At 42.8% G+C, this 23,883-nt stretch overlaps 2 protein-coding genes across 2 annotated transcripts; one reads left to right on the forward strand and one right to left on the reverse strand.

Moving 5' to 3' along the window:
* Window positions 1-5,338: 5,338 nt before the first annotated feature.
* Window positions 5,339-12,912, reverse strand: LOC125777490 (uncharacterized). Its single transcript, XM_049452585.1, has 2 exons — window positions 12,706-12,912; window positions 5,339-7,188 (listed from the first exon to the last, which is right to left on the reverse strand). The coding sequence occupies exon 2, from the start codon at window positions 7,129-7,131 to the stop codon at window positions 5,719-5,721; it is 1,413 nt and encodes a 470-aa protein (XP_049308542.1). The 5' UTR covers window positions 7,132-7,188; window positions 12,706-12,912; the 3' UTR covers window positions 5,339-5,718.
* Window positions 12,913-18,743: 5,831 nt separating this feature from the next.
* On the forward strand, window positions 18,744-21,461 carry LOC105222326 (transducin beta-like protein 3). The gene is made up of 2 exons (XM_011199608.4): window positions 18,744-18,903; window positions 18,971-21,461. The coding sequence occupies exons 1-2, from the start codon at window positions 18,875-18,877 to the stop codon at window positions 21,351-21,353; spliced, it is 2,412 nt and encodes an 803-aa protein (XP_011197910.2). The 5' UTR covers window positions 18,744-18,874; the 3' UTR covers window positions 21,354-21,461.
* Window positions 21,462-23,883: the final 2,422 nt, after the last annotated feature.

Genomic DNA, 23,883 nt, shown 5'->3' on the forward strand with positions numbered 1-23,883 from the left:
TGAAAAATCTAGAGGAAGTCTTTCAGCGAATAGCATCAGCCGGATTACGCTTGAATCCCAAAAAGTGTTCATTATGGAAGAAGCAGGTCACATATCTCGGACATAAAGTGTCAACTGAGGGGATTCACACCGAGGAAGGAAAAATAAAAGCAGTCAAAGATTGGCCTCGACCCACCAACATACATGAACTCCGCAGCTTCCTTGGCTTATGCACGTATTACCGCCGTTTTGTACCTGGATTTGCGAACGTGGCTAGAAGTTTACATGATTTAACAAAGAAGAATCGCCCGTTTGTATGGCAGTTGGAACAAGAAAAAGCGTTTGAGCAGCTTAAAGAACTACTTTGTACGGCGCCGATGTTAGCTTATCCAATACCTGGAAAGAAATTCATCCTGGATACAGATGCGAGCGCTTATGGAATTGGAGGTGTCCTGTCTCAGCTCATCGACGGACAAGAAAGAGTAATTGGGTATTACAGCAGAGTGCTCGGGAAACCAGAGAAAAACTACTGTGTGACGCGAAAAGAACTACTAGCTGTGGTGGAATGTGTAAAACATTTCCACAAGTATTTGTATGGACAACAATTCTTGCTGAGGACTGATCATGCAGCATTAAAATGGTTATTACAGTTTAAGAATCCGGAAGGCCAAATTGCACGATGGATCGAAAGATTACAGAATTACGACTTCGAAACAGAACACCGAAAGGGGATTCACCACAAAAATGCGGATGCATTATCACGTCGCCCTTGTCCACTGGAATGTAAACATTGCTCCAAATCAGAGGGAAAAGAAGGTATAATCGACGTGCGATTATTGAATATATGTAGAACCTGAAGATGATTGGACTCCTCACCGCATCAGAATCAATCAGCTGGAGGACCCTGATCTTGCAAAGCTGATAATGGCCAAAGAAAATGGGGTACGACCACCAAAGGAACAAATAAGTAACGAGAGTCCAACGGCAAAAGCATATTGGGCCCAATGAAACAGCATAAACCTCGTTAATGGATACCTTCATCGTACCTGGGAAAGCGAAGATGGCAAACAGTCTCGTCTGCTGATCATAGTACCGAAGTCCATGATCCCGAAAGTGTTGAAGGAATATCACAATGGACCTAGTGGAGGGCACCTTGGAATTACAAAAACTATAGAGAAGATTAAACAACGGTTCTACTGGATCGGTTGTCGAGATTCCATAGCAGAATGGATAAGTAATTGCGTAGAGTGCATGGCAGCTAAGGGTCCTAAAGCCAAAAGTCGCGGTAGGCTACAACAGTACAACGTGGGATCACCATTTGAACGAGTCGCAATGGATGTTGCAGGTCCGTTCCCAACCAGTACGGCCGGAAACAAATATCTACTGGTTGTCATGGACTATTTCAGTAAATGGCCAGAAGTATATGCCTTACCAAACCAGGAAGCGAAGACCGTAGCCGAAGCGTTTGTAGAAAATTGGATAACAAGGTTCGGAGTGCCCGTCGAATTACACTCAGATCAAGGCAGAAATTTCGAATCTTCCATTTTCCAAGAAGTCTGTACATTATTGGGCATCCACAAGACACGGACAACAGCGTTACACCCACAATCAGATGGGATGGTAGAGAGATTCAACCGAACGCTCGAAGAACATCTGCAGAAAATCGTTGATAAAGACCAACGGAATTGGGACAAGCGCATCCAGATGTTCCTGCTGGCGTATCGTTCAGCGAAGCACGAGACAACTGGTTACACGCCGGCAAAGATTATTTTCGGATCTGATCTGCGACTCCCTGCTGATCTTAAGTTTGGAACGAATCCTACAGCTGTAAGAAATGATGGAGATTATTGTTCTGCCTTAAAGGAAGAAATGAATGAATTGCATCTAATGGTAAGACAGCATACGCATCTGATGAGCAATAAGATGAAGGACCGGTTCGATCAAGCGGCAAATTCAAAAGGTTTTGAAGAAGGTGATCTGGTCCTGTTGTACAATCCACTTCGAAAGAAAGGCTTGTCCCCGAAACTGCAGACAGCCTGGGAAGGACCCTATATGGTGATGAAACGACTTAATGACGTGGTATACCACATACAAAGAAATGGAAAAGCACGATGTAAAATGAAAGTAGTACATTTGGAGAGGCTCGCCCCATTTGGTTCAAGAGGATTTGTGCCTAATCGGGACGATTAGGCTTTAGTGGAGGGCAGTGTTACAAAAGTAGTATTAAGTTATATTTGTATTACTATATGCATCCCTGATTATGAACAATAGCTGTAGGTATATGGAATAGCATTTGTCTTGTTGTAGACATCTGGCGCCACGGCTGTCTGCTCGTCGAAGCCTTTCTTTCGAAGTGGATTGTACAACAGGACCAGATCACCTTCTTCAAAACCTTTTGAATTTGCCGCTTGATCGAACCGGTCCTTCATCTTATTGCTCATCAGATGCGTATGCTGTCTTACCATTAGATGCAATTCATTCATTTCTTCCTTTAAGGCAGAACAATAATCTCCATCATTTCTTACAGCTGTAGGATTCGTTCCAAACTTAAGATCAGCAGGGAGTCGCAGATCAGATCCGAAAATAATCTTTGCCGGCGTGTAACCAGTTGTCTCGTGCTTCGCTGAACGATACGCCAGCAGGAACATCTGGATGCGCTTGTCCCAATTCCGTTGGTCTTTATCAACGATTTTCTGCAGATGTTCTTCGAGCGTTCGGTTGAATCTCTCTACCATCCCATCTGATTGTGGGTGTAACGCTGTTGTCCGTGTCTTGTGGATGCCCAATAATGTACAGACTTCTTGGAAAATGGAAGATTCGAAATTTCTGCCTTGATCTGAGTGTAATTCGACGGGCACTCCGAACCTTGTTATCCAATTTTCTACAAACGCTTCGGCTACGGTCTTCGCTTCCTGGTTTGGTAAGGCATATACTTCTGGCCATTTACTGAAATAGTCCATGACAACCAGTAGATATTTGTTTCCGGCCGTACTGGTTGGGAACGGACCTGCAACATCCATTGCGACTCGTTCAAATGGTGATCCCACGTTGTACTGTTGTAGCCTACCGCGACTTTTGGCTTTAGGACCTTTAGCTGCCATGCACTCTACGCAATTACTTATCCATTCTGCTATGGAATCTCGACAACCGATCCAGTAGAACCGTTGTTTAATCTTCTCTATAGTTTTTGTAATTCCAAGGTGCCCTCCACTAGGTCCATTGTGATATTCCTTCAACACTTTCGGGATCATGGACTTCGGTACTATGATCAGCAGACGAGACTGTTTGCCATCTTCGCTTTCCCAGGTACGATGAAGGTATCCATTAACGAGGTTTATGCTGTTCCATTGGGCCCAATATGCTTTTGCCGTTGGACTCTCGTTACTTATTCGTTCCTTTGGTGGTCGTACCCCATTTTCCTTGGCTATTATCAGCTTTGCAAGATCAGGGTCCTCCAGCTGATTGATTCTGATGCGGTGAGGAGTCCAATCATCTTCAGGTTCTACATATATTCAATAATCGCACGTCGATTATACCTTCTTTTCCCTCTGATTTGGAGCAATGTTTACATTCCAGTGGACAAGGGCGACGTGATAATGCATCCGCATTTTTGTGGTGAATCCCCTTTCGGTGTTCTGTTTCGAAGTCGTAATTCTGTAATCTTTCGATCCATCGTGCAATTTGGCCTTCCGGATTCTTAAACTGTAATAACCATTTTAATGCTGCATGATCAGTCCTCAGCAAGAATTGTTGTCCATACAAATACTTGTGGAAATGTTTTACACATTCCACCACAGCTAGTAGTTCTTTTCGCGTCACACAGTAGTTTTTCTCTGGTTTCCCGAGCACTCTGCTGTAATACCCAATTACTCTTTCTTGTCCGTCGATGAGCTGAGACAGGACACCTCCAATTCCATAAGCGCTCGCATCTGTATCCAGGATGAATTTCTTTCCAGGTATTGGATAAGCTAACATCGGCGCCGTACAAAGTAGTTCTTTAAGCTGCTCAAACGCTTTTTCTTGTTCCAACTGCCATACAAACGGGCGATTCTTCTTTGTTAAATCATGTAAACTTCTAGCCACGTTCGCAAATCCAGGTACAAAACGGCGGTAATACGTGCATAAGCCAAGGAAGCTGCGGAGTTCATGTATGTTGGTGGGTCGAGGCCAATCTTTGACTGCTTTTATTTTTCCTTCCTCGGTGTGAATCCCCTCAGTTGACACTTTATGTCCGAGATATGTGACCTGCTTCTTCCATAATGAACACTTTTTGGGATTCAAGCGTAATCCGGCTGATGCTATTCGCTGAAAGACTTCCTCTAGATTTTTCAGATGATCATCAAAACTTTTTCCCATGATGATAATGTCATCAAGGTACACCAAACATGTCTTCCAGTTGAGTCCTTTTAACACATGTTCCATCAGTCGCTCGAACGTTGCAGGCGCATTACATAACCCAAATGGCATCACAGAGAATTCCCATAACCCGTCACCCATACTGAAAGCGGTCTTTTCACGGTCACATTCATCAATCTCGACTTGCCAATATCCACTTTGTAGATCTAATGTAGAAAACCATTTCGCTCCAGACAAGGTGTCTAATGTATCGTCGATTCTTGGTAGAGGATAACTGTCTTTCTTTGTGACATCATTCAACTTCCTATAATCTACGCAGAAACGGGTGCTACCATCTTTCTTTTTAACTAAGACGATAGGTGAGCTCCATGGACTTATTGAAGGTTCGATTACACCGTTTTTGTGCATGTCTTCAATAATTTTGTTAGCATCCTCACGTTTTGCTAGTGGAACCCTACGCGGAGCTTGTCGGATTGGTTTAGCGTCTCCAGTATTTATGCGATGTTTGACAATGCCGGTTCTTCCTGTGTTTCCTTCGTTTGCAAATATGGATGCGTATTTTTCTAATAGTTTTTCTGCTTTTAATTTTTCATTTCCATGCAGTTCGTTCAGCAAATTATTTAGGAGTGTAGGACTTATCTGCTGTGGCTCAATAGTAGGCTTCTGTTGTGACCGTTCGCATCGTGCTATTGCACTTATATTCTGGCACTGTCCAATTACGGCTCCTTTCTTCAGACTTATAGGCGTGTTGAATTCATTCACGACTCTGACCGGAATGGTGCCGTCTTCTCTAGTTTTCACAAGCGTTCTTCCTACCAATATGGGTGTATCTATTTTTGTTGGTTCCACAATCCACAACTCTTCAGTCCCACCTCCTCCATTCACTTTGGCCCATACAATCGCCTCAGATTTTGGTGGAATACTCTGATTATCATCAACAATCACCCTCTTACTTTCAACTTTGGTCACATATCCGGTGTTTCTGGCAAAACAGCATTTGCTTGTTTAAATCCAAAGTAACCCCGTGATCAATCATGAAATCTACTCCAATTATAATTTCATCCGTGATTTCTGCTACGATGAAGGTGTGATTAACTTCCAGGGTACCAATCATCACTTCGCAAAACACTTTTCCCGCGACAGCTGCTTCCTCTCCGGTGGCCGTTCGAAGCTTGCAACCGACTAATGGTTCAACCGTTCCTCTTACCACATCCGGTCGGATAATTGAATGTGTGGCACCAGTATCCAAAGTAAGCGTTGACAGTCGTCCATTTACGATGCCGTTGATAGTAAGATTGTTGTCATGGCGACCTATTTGTGATATCGAGATGGCGGGGCAAATAGTTGTGGGAACCAGCTCACGCCCCTTTGAACTGTTCCGTTTTAGTTTAACGACTTGTGAGATGTGGATGCTCCGTCCTCGTTATCTGTTGGTTGTTTCCGTTTTGATGGGTTTACTTTTATGTTGCAATTCCGGGCAAAGTGACCCGCTTTTCCACAGTTGAAACATCTGCCTGTTGTATTTACTCGCGGTGCAGCAATTGCCTTCAGAGTCTTCAACATTTCTTCCATCAGCGCCGGTTGTTCCATTTCAACCCTTTGTACTTTGTGTGCTGGTTTACTTAGTAGGGAAGCTGTTTCCTGTGTGAGGGCGTGCGAAACCGTTTCAGCAAACGTTCTTTTTGGCAAGGCATATGTGGCGCGTTTGGTGTCCACATCACGAATTCCATTTATGAAACATTGAATTTTTACCCTCTCAATGTAATCCACAGGTGCATCTGCATTTGCCAAATGAGCCAGTCGTTCTATTTCAGTTGCGAACTCTTGCAATGACTCGTTCATCTTCTGACCCCTATTTTGCAGTTCGATCTGGTATATTTGTTTCCGGTGCTCACTACCATATCGTCTTTCTATCGCACTCATCAATGCCTCATAGTTGTCCCGTTCACAGTCTGGAATAGTCTGAAGGATTTCTGCCGCAGGTCCTTTCAATGATACAAACAAGGACGCCACTTTGTCCACTGCATTCCAGTTATTGGCCACTGCTGTCTTTTCAAACTGAAGTTTGAAAATTTGAAATGGAATACTTCCATCGAATGTGGGTGCCTTCAGTCTTGGATTATTTGTTGATGGTGCAGGGCCATGTAGTTGCAGTTCTCGCATACGATTACTCAGTTGAAGAAATTCTGATCTTAAATTTTCTTCGTCATTTTTTATTGTGCTTAATTCGTCTTCAAATTTTGAAAATTTCTCTTGCACTTGTGTATTATTTTCTGTAATCTGTTGTACCAAACGCTTTTCTAACTCCGTATTATTTTCAGTCATTTGTTGTGTAAGGCGAGACTCTAACTGTGATGTATTTTCAGCTATTTGCGTTATTTGCTGTGCCAGACGATTTTCTGTTTGCACTGCATTTTCTGCATTTTCGGCTATTTGCTGTGCCAGACGATTTTCTGTTTGCACTGCATTTTCTGCTATTTGCTGTGCCAGACGATTTTCTGTTTGCACTACATTTTCTGTTATTTGTGATATATTTTCAGCTATTATTTGCTTAATAGCCACTAACAGCATGTTCGTGTCTGCACTTGATGATGTTCGTTGTTCTTCTACTTTTTCTTCTACCTTTGTAGAAGTTTCTGGCCCATTAAATTCGAACTCGTCCACATTAATTCCATCCGCTTCCATTGCTTCACGTAATCGTGCCTGCAGATCCGCCTTTTGCCCGCTTATCGGCAAATTACGCTCCTCCAGTTCCTTTTTTAATTGCTGAATTCTCAATTCTCCGAATTTAACCATCTTGAATTTGGATTATTTGACAATCCCACTTCTGACACCAATTGTTACGAATTTACTCTTGCTAGTTTACTTTGTTAGGTTCGTATCTCTGGATTGATAAATAAAATCAACACTGTTTAATTTAATTCAACAACTCTTTATTTCACAACTCGTCTACACTATAGCAGTTTACTCTTAGCACTGATTGATTACGTTGGCGCTGCCACGGCTTATATAGCCACGCACTTCTCGCTGATGCCGACGTGTCCTTCTAGAATATCGCGTCTGGAAATTACCAGAACATACGGCTATACGGCGCCAGACGCAAGCAGACAGTCGCGGCGCCAGACTCAGCAATTGTTTACCTAGACAAGCAGACAGTGCGGCGCCAGATGTCTATTGTTTCGACGAGCAGACAGCCGTGGCGCCAGATGTCTACAACAAGACAAATGCTATTCCATATACCTACAGCTATTGTTCATAATCAGGGATGCATATAGTAATACAAATATAACTTAATACTACTTTTTGTAACACTGCCCTCCACTAAAGCCTAATCGTCCCGATTAGGCACAAATCCTCTTGAACCAAATGGGGCGAGCCTCTCCAAATGTACTACTTTCATTTTACATCGTGCTTTTCCATTTCTTTGTATGTGGTATACCACGTCATTAAGTCGTTTCATCACCATATAGGGTCCTTCCCAGGCTGTCTGCAGTTTCGGGGACAAGCCTTTCTTTCGAAGTGGATTGTACAACAGGACCAGATCACCTTCTTCAAAACCTTTTGAATTTGCCGCTTGATCGAACCGGTCCTTCATCTTATTGCTCATCAGATGCGTATGCTGTCTTACCATTAGATGCAATTCATTCATTTCTTCCTTTAAGGCAGAACAATAATCTCCATCATTTCTTACAGCTGTAGGATTCGTTCCAAACTTAAGATCAGCAGGGAGTCGCAGATCAGATCCGAAAATAATCTTTGCCGGCGTGTAACCAGTTGTCTCGTGCTTCGCTGAACGATACGCCAGCAGGAACATCTGGATGCGCTTGTCCCAATTCCGTTGGTCTTTATCAACGAGTTTCTGCAGATGTTCTTCGAGCGTTCGGTTGAATCTCTCTACCATCCCATCTGATTGTGGGTGTAACGCTGTTGTCCGTGTCTTGTGGATGCCCAATAATGTACAGACTTCTTGGAAAATGGAAGATTCGAAATTTCTGCCTTGATCTGAGTGTAATTCGACGGGCACTCCGAACCTTGTTATCCAATTTTCTACAAACGCTTCGGCTACGGTCTTCGCTTCCTGGTTTGGTAAGGCATATACTTCTGGCCATTTACTGAAATAGTCCATGACAACCAGTAGATATTTGTTTCCGGCCGTACTGGTTGGGAACGGACCTGCAACATCCATTGCGACTCGTTCAAATGGTGATCCCACGTTGTACTGTTGTAGCCTACCGCGACTTTTGGCTTTAGGACCTTTAGCTGCCATGCACTCTACGCAATTACTTATCCATTCTGCTATGGAATCTCGACAACCGATCCAGTAGAACCGTTGTTTAATCTTCTCTATAGTTTTTGTAATTCCAAGGTGCCCTCCACTAGGTCCATTGTGATATTCCTTCAACACTTTCGGGATCATGGACTTCGGTACTATGATCAGCAGACGAGACTGTTTGCCATCTTCGCTTTCCCAGGTACGATGAAGGTATCCATTAACGAGGTTTATGCTGTTCCATTGGGCCCAATATGCTTTTGCCGTTGGACTCTCGTTACTTATTCGTTCCTTTGGTGGTCGTACCCCATTTTCCTTGGCTATTATCAGCTTTGCAAGATCAGGGTCCTCCAGCTGATTGATTCTGATGCGGTGAGGAGTCCAATCATCTTCAGGTTCTAATATTCAATAATCGCACGTCGATTATACCTTCTTTTCCCTCTGATTTGGAGCAATGTTTACATTCCAGTGGACAAGGGCGACGTGATAATGCATCCGCATTTTTGTGGTGAATCCCCTTTCGGTGTTCTGTTTCGAAGTCGTAATTCTGTAATCTTTCGATCCATCGTGCAATTTGGCCTTCCGGATTCTTAAACTGTAATAACCATTTTAATGCTGCATGATCAGTCCTCAGCAAGAATTGTTGTCCATACAAATACTTGTGGAAATGTTTTACACATTCCACCACAGCTAGTAGTTCTTTTCGCGTCACACAGTAGTTTTTCTCTGGTTTCCCGAGCACTCTGCTGTAATACCCAATTACTCTTTCTTGTCCGTCGATGAGCTGAGACAGGACACCTCCAATTCCATAAGCGCTCGCATCTGTATCCAGGATGAATTTCTTTCCAGGTATTGGATAAGCTAACATCGGCGCCGTACAAAGTAGTTCTTTAAGCTGCTCAAACGCTTTTTCTTGTTCCAACTGCCATACAAACGGGCGATTCTTCTTTGTTAAATCATGTAAACTTCTAGCCACGTTCGCAAATCCAGGTACAAAACGGCGGTAATACGTGCATAAGCCAAGGAAGCTGCGGAGTTCATGTATGTTGGTGGGTCGAGGCCAATCTTTGACTGCTTTTATTTTTCCTTCCTCGGTGTGAATCCCCTCAGTTGACACTTTATGTCCGAGATATGTGACCTGCTTCTTCCATAATGAACACTTTTTGGGATTCAAGCGTAATCCGGCTGATGCTATTCGCTGAAAGACTTCCTCTAGATTTTTCAGATGATCATCAAAACTTTTTCCCATGATGATAATGTCATCAAGGTACACCAAACATGTCTTCCAGTTGAGTCCTTTTAACACATGTTCCATCAGTCGCTCGAACGTTGCAGGCGCATTACATAACCCAAATGGCATCACAGAGAATTCCCATAACCCGTCACCCATACTGAAAGCGGTCTTTTCACGGTCACATTCATCAATCTCGACTTGCCAATATCCACTTTGTAGATCTAATGTAGAAAACCATTTCGCTCCAGACAAGGTGTCTAATGTATCGTCGATTCTTGGTAGAGGATAACTGTCTTTCTTTGTGACATCATTCAACTTCCTATAATCTACGCAGAAACGGGTGCTACCATCTTTCTTTTTAACTAAGACGATAGGTGAGCTCCATGGACTTATTGAAGGTTCGATTACACCGTTTTTGTGCATGTCTTCAATAATTTTGTTAGCATCCTCACGTTTTGCTAGTGGAACCCTACGCGGAGCTTGTCGGATTGGTTTAGCGTCTCCAGTATTTATGCGATGTTTGACAATGCCGGTTCTTCCTGTGTTTCCTTCGTTTGCAAATATGGATGCGTATTTTTCTAATAGTTTTTCTGCTTTTAATTTTTCATTTCCATGCAGTTCGTTCAGCAAATTATTTAGGAGTGTAGGACTTATCTGCTGTGGCTCAATAGTAGGCTTCTGTTGTGACCGTTCGCATCGTGCTATTGCACTTATATTCTGGCACTGTCCAATTACGGCTCCTTTCTTCAGACTTATAGGCGTGTTGAATTCATTCACTACTCTGACCGGAATGGTGCCGTCTTCTCTAGTTTTCACAAGCGTTCTTCCTACCAATATGGGTGTATCTATTTTTGTTGGTTCCACAATCCACAACTCTTCAGTCCCACCTCCTCCATTCACTTTGGCCCATACAATCGCCTCAGATTTTGGTGGAATACTCTGATTATCATCAACAATCACCCCCTTACTTTCAACTTTGGTCACATATCCGGTGTTTCTGGCAAAACAGCATTTGCTTGTTTAAATCCAAAGTAACCCCGTGATCAATCATGAAATCTACTCCCATTATAATTTCATCCGTGATTTCTGCTACGATGAAGGTGTGATTAACTTCCAGGGTACCAATCATCACTTCGCAAACCACTTTTCCCGCGACAGCTGCTTCCTCTCCGGTGGCCGTTCGAAGCTTGCAACCGACTAATGGTTCAACCGTTCCTCTTACCACATCCGGTCGGATAATTGAATGTGTGGCACCAGTATCCGAAGTAAGCGTTGACAGTCGTCCATTTACGATGCCGTTGATAGTAAGATTGTTGTCATGGCGACCTATTTGTGATATCGAGATGGCGGGGCAAATAGTTGTGGGAACCAGCTCACGCCCCTTTGAACTGTTCCGTTTTAGTTTAACGACTTGTGAGATGTGGATGCTCCGTCCTCGTTATCTGTTGGTTGTTTCCGTTTTGATGGGTTTACTTTTATGTTGCAATTCCGGGCAAAGTGACCCGCTTTTCCACAGTTGAAACATCTGCCTGTTGTATTTACTCGCGGTGCAGCAATTGCCTTCAGAGTCTTCAACATTTCTTCCATCAGCGCCGGTTGTTCCATTTCAACCCTTTGTACTTTGTGTGCTGGTTTACTTAGTAGGGAAGCTGTTTCCTGTGTGAGGGCGTGCGAAACCGTTTCAGCAAACGTTCTTTTTGGCAAGGCATATGTGGCGCGTTTGGTGTCCACATCACGAATTCCATTTATGAAACATTGAATTTTTACCCTCTCAATGTAATCCACAGGTGCATCTGCATTTGCCAAATGAGCCAGTCGTTCTATTTCAGTTGCGAACTCTTGCAATGACTCGTTCATCTTCTGACCCCTATTTTGCAGTTCGATCTGGTATATTTGTTTCCGGTGCTCACTACCATATCGTCTTTCTATCGCACTCATCAATGCCTCATAGTTGTCCCGTTCACAGTCTGGAATAGTCTGAAGGATTTCTGCCGCAGGTCCTTTCAATGATACAAACAAGGACGCCACTTTGTCCACTGCATTCCAGTTATTGGCCACTGCTGTCTTTTCAAACTGAAGTTTGAAAATTTGAAATGGAATACTTCCATCGAATGTGGGTGCCTTCAGTCTTGGATTATTTGTTGATGGTGCAGGGCCATGCAGTTGCAGTTCTCGCATACGATTACTCAGTTGAAGAAATTCTGATCTTAAATTTTCTTCGTCATTTTTTATTGTGCTTAATTCGTCTTCAAATTTTGAAAATTTCTCTTGCACTTGTGTATTATTTTCTGTAATCTGTTGTACCAAACGCTTTTCTAACTCCGTATTATTTTCAGTCATTTGTTGTGTAAGGCGAGACTCTAACTGTGATGTATTTTCAGCTATTTGCGTTATTTGCTGTGCCAGACGATTTTCTGTTTGCACTGCATTTTCTGCATTTTCGGCTATTTGCTGTGCCAGACGATTTCTGTTTGCACTGCATTTTCTGCTATTTGCTGTGCCAAACGATTTTCTGTTTGCACTACATTTTCTGTTATTTGTGATGTATTTTCAGCTATTATTTGCTTAATAGCCACTAACAGCATGTTCGTGTCTGCACTTGATGATGTTCGTTGTTCTTCTACTTTTTCTTCTACCTTTGTAGAAGTTTCTGGCCCATTAAATTCGAACTCGTCCACATTAATTCCATCCGCTTCCATTGCTTCACGTAATCGTGCCTGCAGATCCGCCTTTTGCCCGCTTATCGGCAAATTACGCTCCTCCAGTTCCTTTTTTAATTGCTGAATTCTCAATTCTCCGAATTTAACCATCTTGAATTTGGATTATTTGACAATCCCACTTCTGACACCAATTGTTACGAATTTACTCTTGCTAGTTTACTTTGTTAGGTTCGTATCTCTGGATTGAAAAATAAAATCAACACTGTTTAATTTAATTCAACAACTCTTTATTTCACAACTCGTCTACACTATAGCAGTTTACTCTTAGCACTGATTGATTACGTTGGCGCTGCCACGGCTTATATAGCCACGCACTTCTCGCTGATGCCGACGTGTCCTTCTAGAATATCGCGTCTGGAAATTACCAGAACATACGGCTATACGGCGCCAGACGCAAGCAGACAGTCGCGGCGCCAGACTCAGCAATTGTTTACCTAGACAAGCAGACAGTGCGGCGCCAGATGTCTATTGTTTCGACGAGCAGACAGCCGTGGCGCCAGATGTCTACAACAAGACAAATGCTATTCCATATACCTACAGCTATTGTTCATAATCAGGGATGCATATAGTAATACAAATATAACTTAATACTACTTTTTGTAACACTGCCCTCCACTAAAGCCTAATCGTCCCGATTAGGCACAAATCCTCTTGAACCAAATGGGGCGAGCCTCTCCAAATGTACTACTTTCATTTTACATCGTGCTTTTCCATTTCTTTGTATGTGGTATACCACGTCATTAAGTCGTTTCATCACCATATAGGGTCCTTCCCAGGCTGTCTGCAGTTTCGGGGACAAGCCTTTCTTTCGAAGTGGATTGTACAACAGGACCAGATCACCTTCTTCAAAACCTTTTGAATTTGCCGCTTGATCGAACCGGTCCTTCATCTTATTGCTCATCTGATGCGTATGCTGTCTTACCATTAGATGCAATTCATTCATTTCTTCCTTTAAGGCAGAACAATAATCTCCATCATTTCTTACAGCTGTAGGATTCGTTCCAAACTTAAGATCAGCAGGGAGTCGCAGATCAGATCCGAAAATAATCTTTGCCGGCGTGTAACCAGTTGTCTCGTGCTTCGCTGAACGATACGCCAGCAGGAACATCTGGATGCGCTTGTCCCAATTCCGTTGGTCTTTATCAACGATTTTCTGCAGATGTTCTTCGAGCGTTCGGTTGAATCTCTCTACCATCCCATCTGATTGTGGGTGTAACGCTGTTGTCCGTGTCTTGTGGATGCCCAATAATGTACAGACTTCTTGGAAAATGGAAGATTCGAAATTTCTGCCTTGATCTGAGTGTAATTCGACGGGCACTCCGAACCTTGTTATCCAATTTTCTACAAACGCTTCGGCTACGGTCTTCGCTTCCTGGTTTGGTAAGGCATATACTTCTGGCCATTTACTGAAATAGTCCATGACAACCAGTAGATATTTGTTTCCGGCCGTACTGGTTGGGAACGGACCTGCAACATCCATTGCGACTCGTTCAAATGGTGATCCCACGTTGTACTGTTGTAGCCTACCGCGACTTTTGGCTTTAGGACCCTTAGCTGCCATGCACTCTACGCAATTACTTATCCATTCTGCTATGGAATCTCGACAACCGATCCAGTAGAACCGTTGTTTAATCTTCTCTATAGTTTTTGTAATTCCAAGGTGCCCTCCACTAGGTCCATTGTGATATTCCTTCAACACTTTCGGGATCATGGACTTCGGTACTATGATCAGCAGACGAGACTGTTTGCCATCTTCGCTTTCCCAGGTACGATGAAGGTATCCATTAACGAGGTTTATGCTGTTTCATTGGGCCCAATATGCTTTTGCCGTTGGACTCTCGTTACTTATTTGTTCCTTTGGTGGTCGTACCCCATTTTCTTTGGCCATTATCAGCTTTGCAAGATCAGGGTCCTCCAGCTGATTGATTCTGATGCGGTGAGGAGTCCAATCATCTTCAGGTTCTACATATATTCAATAATCGCACGTCGATTATACCTTCTTTTCCCTCTGATTTGGAGCAATGTTTACATTCCAGTGGACAAGGGCGACGTGATAATGCATCCGCATTTTTGTGGTGAATCCCCTTTCGGTGTTCTGTTTCGAAGTCGTAATTCTGTAATCTTTCGATCCATCGTGCAATTTGGCCTTCCGGATTCTTAAACTGTAATAACCATTTTAATGCTGCATGATCAGTCCTCAGCAAGAATTGTTGTCCATACAAATACTTGTGGAAATGTTTTACACATTCCACCACAGCTAGTAGTTCTTTTCGCGTCACACAGTAGTTTTTCTCTGGTTTCCCGAGCACTCTGCTGTAATACCCAATTACTCTTTCTTGTCCGTCGATGAGCTGAGACAGGACACCTCCAATTCCATAAGCGCTCGCATCTGTATCCAGGATGAATTTCTTTCCAGGTATTGGATAAGCTAACATCGGCGCCGTACAAAGTAGTTCTTTAAGCTGCTCAAACGCTTTTTCTTGTTCCAACTGCCATACAAACGGGCGATTCTTCTTTGTTAAATCATGTAAACTTCTAGCCACGTTCGCAAATCCAGGTACAAAACGGCGGTAATACGTGCATAAGCCAAGGAAGCTGCGGAGTTCATGTATGTTGGTGGGTCGAGGCCAATCTTTGACTGCTTTTATTTTTCCTTCCTCGGTGTGAATCCCCTCAGTTGACACTTTATGTCCGAGATATGTGACCTGCTTCTTCCATAATGAACACTTTTTGGGATTCAAGCGTAATCCGGCTGATGCTATTCGCTGAAAGACTTCCTCTAGATTTTTCAGATGATCATCAAAACTTTTTCCCATGATGATAATGTCATCAAGGTACACCAAACATGTCTTCCAGTTGAGTCCTTTTAACACATGTTCCATCAGTCGCTCGAACGTTGCAGGCGCATTACATAACCCAAATGGCATCACAGAGAATTCCCATAACCCGTCACCCATACTGAAAGCGGTCTTTTCACGGTCACATTCATCAATCTCGACTTGCCAATATCCACTTTGTAGATCTAATGTAGAAAACCATTTCGCTCCAGACAAGGTGTCTAATGTATCGTCGATTCTTGGTAGAGGATAACTGTCTTTCTTTGTGACATCATTCAACTTCCTATAATCTACGCAGAAACGGGTGCTACCATCTTTCTTTTTAACTAAGACGATAGGTGAGCTCCATGGACTTATTGAAGGTTCGATTACACCGTTTTTGTGCATGTCTTCAATAATTTTGTTAGCATCCTCACGTTTTGCTAGTGGAACCCTACGCGGAGCTTGTCGGATTGGTTTAGCGTCTCCAGTATTTATGCGATGTTTGACAATGCCGGTTCTTCCTGTGTTTCCTTCGTTTGCAAATATGGATGCGTATTTTTCTAATAGTTTTTCTGCTTTTAATTTTTCATTTCCATGCAGTTCGTTCAGCAAATTATTTAGGAGTGTAGGACTTATCTGCTGTGGCTCAATAGTAGGCTTCTGTTGTGACCGTTCGCATCGTGCTATTGCACTTATATTCTGGCACTGTCCAATTACGGCTCCTTTCTTCAGACTTATAGGCGTGTTGAATTCATTCACTACTCTGACCGGAATGGTGCCGTCTTCTCTAGTTTTCACAAGCGTTCTTCCTACCAATATGGGTGTATCTATTTTTGTTGGTTCCACAATCCACAACTCTTCAGTCCCACCTCCTCCATTCACTTTGGCCCATACAATCGCCTCAGATTTTGGTGGAATACTCTGATTATCATCAACAATCACCCTCTTACTTTCAACTTTGGTCACATATCCGGTGTTTTCTGGCAAAACAGCATTTGCTTGTTTAAATCCAAAGTAACCCCGTGATCAATCATGAAATCTACTCCCATTATAATTTCATCCGCGATTTCTGCTACGATGAAGGTATGATTAACTTCCAGGGTACCAATCATCACTTCGCAAACCACTTTTCCCGCGACAGCTGCTTCCTCTCCGGTGGCCGTTCGAAGTTTGCAACCGACTAATGGTTCAACCGTTCCTCTTACCACATCCGGTCGGATAATTGAATGTGTGGCACCAGTATCCAAAGTAAGCGTTGACAGTCGTCCATTTACGATGCCGTTGATAGTAAGATTGTTGTCATGGCGACCTATTTGTGATATCGAGATGGCGGGGCAAATAGTTGTGGGAACCAGCTCACGCCCCTTTGAACTGTTCCGTTTTAGTTTAACGACTTGTGAGATGTGGATGCTCCGTCCTCGTTATCTGTTGGTTGTTTCCGTTTTGATGGGTTTACTTTTATGTTGCAATTCCGGGCAAAGTGACCCGCTTTTCCACAGTTGAAACATCTGCCTATTGTATTTACTCGCGGTGCAGCAATTGCCTTCAGAGTCTTCAACATTTCTTCCATCAGCGCCGGTTGTTCCATTTCAACCCTTTGTACTTTGTGTGCTGGTTTACTTAGTAGGGAAGCTGTTTCCTGTGTGAGGGCGTGCGAAACCGTTTCAGCAAACGTTCTTTTTGGCAAGGCATATGTGGCGCGTTTGGTGTCCACATCACGAATTCCATTTATGAAACATTGAATTTTTACCCTCTCAATGTAATCCACAGGTGCATCTGCATTTGCCAAATGAGCCAGTCGTTCTATTTCAGTTGCGAACTCTTGCAATGACTCGTTCATCTTCTGACCCCTATTTTGCAGTTCGATCTGGTATATTTGTTTCCGGTGCTCACTACCATATCGTCTTTCTATCGCACTCATCAATGCCTCATAGTTGTCCCGTTCACAGTCTGGAATAGTCTGAAGGATTTCTGCCGCAGGTCCTTTCAATGATACAAACAAGGACGCCACTTTGTCCACTGCATTCCAGTTATTGGCCACTGCTGTCTTTTCAAACTGAAGTTTGAAAATTTGAAATGGAATACTTCCATCGAATGTGGGTGCCTTCAGTCTTGGATTATTTGTTGATGGTGCAGGGCCATGCAGTTGCAGTTCTCGCATACGATTACTCAGTTGAAGAAATTCTGATCTTAAATTTTCTTCGTCATTTTTTATTGTGCTTAATTCGTCTTCAAATTTTGAAAATTTCTCTTGCACTTGTGTATTATTTTCTGTAATCTGTTGTACCAAACGCTTTTCTAACTCCGTATTATTTTCAGTCATTTGTTGTGTAAGGCGAGACTCTAACTGTGATGTATTTTCAGCTATTTGCGTTATTTGCTGTGCCAGACGATTTTCTGTTTGCACTGCATTTTCTGCATTTTCGGCTATTTGCTGTGCCAGACGATTTTCTGTTTGCACTGCATTTTCTGCTATTTGCTGTGCCAGACGATTTTCTGTTTGCACTACATTTTCTGTTATTTGTGATATATTTTCAGCTATTATTTGCTTAATAGCCACTAACAGCATGTTCGTGTCTGCACTTGATGATGTTCGTTGTTCTTCTACTTTTTCTTCTACCTTTGTAGAAGTTTCTGGCCCATTAAATTCGAACTCGTCCACATTAATTCCATCCGCTTCCATTGCTTCACGTAATCGTGCCTGCAGATCCGCCTTTTGCCCGCTTATCGGCAAATTACGCTCCTCCAGTTCCTTTTTTAATTGCTGAATTCTCAATTCTCCGAATTTAACCATCTTGAATTTGGATTATTTGACAATCCCACTTCTGACACCAATTGTTACGAATTTACTCTTGCTAGTTTACTTTGTTAGGTTCGTATCTCTGGATTGAGAAATAAAATCAACACTGTTTAATTTAATTCAACAACTCTTTATTTCACAACTCGTCTACACTATAGCAGTTTACTCTTAGCACTGATTGATTACGTTGGCGCTGCCACGGCTTATATAGCCACGCACTTCTCGCTGATGCCGACGTGTCCTTCTAGAATATCGCGTCTGGAAATTACCAGAACATACGGCTATACGGCGCCAGACGCAAGCAGACAGTCGCGGCGCCAGACTCAGCAATTGTTTACCTAGACAAGCAGACAGTGCGGCGCCAGATGTCTATTGTTTCGACGAGCAGACAGCCGTGGCGCCAGATGTCTACAACAAGACAAATGCTATTCCATATACCTACAGCTATTGTTCATAATAAGGGATGCATATAGCAATACAAATACAACTTAATACTACTTTTGTAACAATATGTTTTCGATGGCATATCATAGCTACCCTGCAACATATGTGTAAATAAAAATTCTTAAGTTTTTAATCGTATGAGTGCCTCTGTAGTTCGCACGTTGTTAAGTACTAGATAAAGAAAAACGAAAAACGTAAACAACTTGCACGAGGATATTTTTGAAATTATTATATTTTTGTTAATGCCCAAATATGAATATGTCAGGTTTGTGTGAGAAAAGGTGAGGAACAGTAATATTTTATTGATAATGTACAATGTTAAATAATATATGTGTCTAATTGCAATAGTTTTGCGGTTGCAACGAAATTCAGCAATTTCTATGGCGGGGGAGATGTTGTTTGGTCTGAAAATGGTGAACGCATTTACTGCTTAAATAACACGGAAGTTTCTGCCATAAATGTGTCTACTGGTCAACTTGTACGTGCTTATGGGACCACGGTAGAAGTAGTGGAAAATGATTTAACGCCGGGTAATAAAATAGAAGGGAATGAAGATGATCAGCTGGAAGATGAAATTCCTTGTTTTTCACTTTCGCCGGATAATACATTACTTGTAACTGCTCACCGTAGTGGCTTGTTGCGTTTGTGGTCTGTCGAATCTGGAAAGGTTGTTAAATTGTGGAAAGGTCAGCATAAAGGCCCAATTGTGAAAGTACAATTTAGCACATGCGGAAAGATTATATGTTCCAGTGGTGCTGATTCCTCATTGCGCATATGGGACTATGTGCACAGCACATGTATGTGTGCTCTACGAGAATTTAGTGGACCTGCATTGGTTTTAGCATTTCATCCAGATATTAAGCGGAAAGAAGTGTATGCCGCTGGTGCTGACAACACGATATATTGTTGGAATTATGCTGAAAAGCGATTATTGCGCCAAATGCGTGGTCATCTTTCGCAAGTTACGGCTATAACATTTTTAGGCGGTGAAAATGGTTGCGATTACCTGGCATCTGTAAGTCGGGACAAAGTTTTAATTGTATGGCGTCTTGCCGATGCAACACAACATAAAGTTATACCAATGTTTGAAGAATTAGAGGGCGTAGCGTGCTTGGTTAAAAATAATAATAGCCCGGATGTTCTTAACGTAGTTGTATCATGTGCGTCGGGAGCTTTAAAATTGGTGGATTGTAAAACATCAAAATTAACAACATTGACGGAAGATACCAGCCAAGAATTTCGCCAATTATTACATTGTAAACGCTCTGAACAATTGGCTGTAATTACAGTGGAACAAAATATATTGATATACAAAGCCACTGACGAATGTGTAGCTGCAAATAAGCTAGAATGTGCAAAACAGTTAATCGGCTTCAATGATGAAATACTTGATATTTGCTTTTGGGGTGAGAATGACCGTTTCCTAGCTGTAGCGTCTAACAGCAAAAATATTAAAATTTATGATACAGAAGCCAATATGAATTGCAAAATTGCGAGTGGCCACAATGACACCGTTATGACGCTATCAGCTGCTGGAGGTACTAACCTCTTGCTTTCAGCTGGCAAAGATCTTAGCATATGTTTATGGAGAGTGAATCCAAATACGTTTACACTCAACTGTGTGGCCCGCAATAACAGCAGTCACACTTCCACAATTGGTTGCATTGCATTTGGTTGTAATACTGCAGCGTTTTTCGCATCAGTCTCACAAGATGGCAGCCTTAAAGTCTGGAATTTGAAGAAAAATAAAGATGCTCCACACTCTTTCAATTTGAAGTACTCGGCTTTGTCTCACGACAAAGAAGTGAATAGCGTCAGTTTCTCACCAAATAATAAGTTATTGGCCACAGCATCGCAAGACAAAACCGCCAAATTGTGGAGCGCTGACAGCAATGCATTGGTTGGTACACTACGTGGTCATACGCGTGGTGTTTGGTGTGTTCGCTTTTCCCCAGCCGATCAAGTCGTTCTAACATCTTCTAGCGATTGTACACTACGCCTTTGGTCTTTAGCTACGCTAACATGTATTAAACGGTTCGAACAAGAATGTACCGTATTGCGTGCTGAATTCATTGACTATGGCAAATATGTGGTATCTGCAGCATCTGATGGTCTACTTAAATTGTGGAGCATAAAAACAAACGAATGTGTGCAAACTCTAGATGCACACACAGATCGCATTTGGTCGCTAGCAATATCCACACGCAGTGGTAAATGCTTTTATAGCGGCGGTGCAGACTCCAAATTGATACAATGGCAAGATGTGACAACGGTATGTCGAAATGATGAAATTGAAAAACGTGCCGAGCTGGTGCAACAAGAGCAAACATTGCAATCGCTGCTACATCAGAAGAAAAATTTGAAAAAAGCTTTTATGTTGGCGCTAAAACTAAGCAAACCTAAAACAACTTATAACATTCTGAGCGACTACGTGCGTGAACGTAACACAGAGCCTGTTCGTGAGTTAATTAATGCATTGAACAGTGATCAACGTGTTACACTCATGGAGCATACAAAAGCATGGACGACAAATTCACGGCACTGCAAAATTGCCAATCTTGTTTTGCATTACTTATTGAGTGACTGCATTGTCGCGCCTACTGAACATGGCGTGCCTGGCATGCGTAATGTAGTGGAGGTGCTTACGCCATACCTGCAGCGGCACCACAAACGTGTAAATGAGCTGACCAAGGAATTGATGTTCCTCGAGTTTATCGTCAATGGCATTTAAGTATGTATATACATACTACAATGGTTTACAATTTGCTAATATTGATGTTTACTATATGTTTTCTTTAATGTACAATTATAAATAAAACAAGATTTTATTTTAACGAAATTTTACTTATTACATCATTATGTTTACTCAAGTAATATGAACACTGCAATTTGTGAAATAAAAAAAAAAATTAGAAACCGAATAGGCGGTATGGTGCGGCGAGCAATGTTTTAGCTTCCGTGCGTTAAAATATCGCGACTATGTTGTTTTTGTAACAGTAGGACCAAAAAATTTACTCTTTCGACTGGGTCGTGCCATAGGGAGAGGTGTGTTAGATTTTTGGGCATGTTGACCTGTACACTCTGCTTGGGGGAAAGGACGAAAGCCCAGGAAATTTCCACGACAGCCGGTTCTTCGCACCGGAAATGACCCGTTTTTTTTCGGGCCAAGGGCCGTTTTTTCGGCGATCTAACCCCGTTTGGATCGGTAAGTGTTAATCTATGTTTGTCGTCATTGAAGCAATGCCTTACAGAAGGGCGCTCCGTATCCTCCTAACTCGTGCGGGCAAGGAGTCCAACCCGGGTCCGGAGGAATTTTTCTGCTGCGTTTGCACAAAAAGACTATCCAAACTCTACCTCAGTCAGGTATAATACATGCAATAGATGGAGCCATCTTAAGACCTACTCAGGCCTTAAGACCCACAGGGAGTGGACCACTAGTTTCGTGGCCCCATGTTGTCAACGCAATACAGCGACACTTGCCTCTATAGCTGTGCAATCTGCTCATAGCCGCGCCGCCACTCACCCCGAGTGGTCAATTGAGGACCTCCACGGTCAGGAGCCCCCAACCTTCATCCCGCTCTAATGGCGTCCAAAAAAAGCTTTCTTAAAAAATGACTCCCGGTGCCGTTGTTGACAACAACCAAAAAAAAATATTGAAAATTAAAAAAATTTCGCGCTTTTGAAGTTTAGATTCTGAAAACAGCTATTTTTGCAGCAGTTTTAGATGGAAAAAAATCGAAGTTCTTAAAATTAAAATTTGATCGTAGTCCCAGCGATAGATATTGATCTTATAAACACCGTATTAAAATTTCAAGTGATTCGGATGGATAGGTTTTTCTTTTTCATCAACGGTACGCCGAAAAAAGTAGTTTTGAGATAAATGAGTTTAAAGTATCCATTCATCGAGCGCCTCGACCGCGCGCTACCTGCTAAAACCTCAGTAGAAGCTAAAATAATGTGAATATCCTTCCAAAAATTTTACAGTATATTCTTAAAGGACTATACTTTCGGTCGTACGTTGCCCCATGCTGCAGGAGTTTGCCCTGCAACACACAACAGTGCGACAACCGCCCCTGCGGGCTCTGCAGCTACAACAAACACCACCTACGCGCCACTCCCTCACCCCCAGGATCACCCACGGACACCCGCGACAAACCCGGGTTCTTCAATTTAACTGCAACGGACTCCAGAGTAAGATCGAGGAGATAGTTACACTCATGAATCGGAAACGCGTATCGATAGCTGGGATCCAATAAACCCAGCTAAACAGCCGTTCAGATCTTCTGAGTTGTGCCAGTTTCAACGTCATACGTAAGGATTGCGGGCGAGATATTAGTGTTGGCCTAGCCTTCATATTGCACAACACCGTTCCATTTCATCTAATCGATGAAGACATCGACCGCAGGGATACTACCCTAGAATGTCAGAGTATAGCTATCCGGTCAGGCGATGTCAAGCTCGAAATATTTAATATATACATCCCCCTAAGATATTTTAACGCGCACCATGATCTTTTTCATTCCTGCCTGTCAAACGATCGTAGGAGGATGGAGCTGGCGGAACAGATTGACGATTCGACATTCTGCACAATGAATGACGAAGCCCCCACCAGAGTTGTGGGCACCTGTAACAGCTCGCCCGATATTACCATTGCTAGTAGTGGTCTGATAAATATCATAACCTGGCGACCTATGCTAACTCTCGCATGAGACCATCTGCCCATAATTATCTCGATCGAGAAACCTCCCGATTTTGTTTCTGTGGACAACCGCACCTTCGTTAACTTTAACAAAGCTAACTTCAACGTTCTACCCATTCTTACGGACGAATCCGTTGGCGAATGTCGTTTCCGCAAGGTGATCGCAGCAGCCACCGCTCGCTTCATCCCGGCTGGAAGAATAGCGAAAATCCGCCCCAATTTCCCAGCCGAAGCAGCCGTTTTAGCTAATGAGCGCGACACCTTACGCCATGCCAATCGGGGATCGCCGAATAAGGGATCTCATTTCGGAGATTCGGTGAATGGTAAATCACCATAAGCGGACGAAATGGATAGAGCACCTGAAGTCCTGCAACCTCTCCTCCGGTGTGAGCAAGCTTTGGACTACTGTCAAGGCTTTTTCAAACCCGAAGAAGCATGACGACCGAGTTGAAGTTCAATTAGTCATGCCTATTCGGACCCGAAGAAGTGCGGCAGCTATTTTAGCCGGCAATTTGAATTGCACCCTTCGGTAGAAAAACCAAGCGATGTGTTAACCGACGGC

The sequence above is a fragment of the Bactrocera dorsalis genome, chromosome 3 (assembly GCF_023373825.1).
Source record: "Bactrocera dorsalis isolate Fly_Bdor chromosome 3, ASM2337382v1, whole genome shotgun sequence".
Taxonomy (NCBI): Eukaryota; Metazoa; Arthropoda; class Insecta; order Diptera; family Tephritidae; genus Bactrocera; species Bactrocera dorsalis.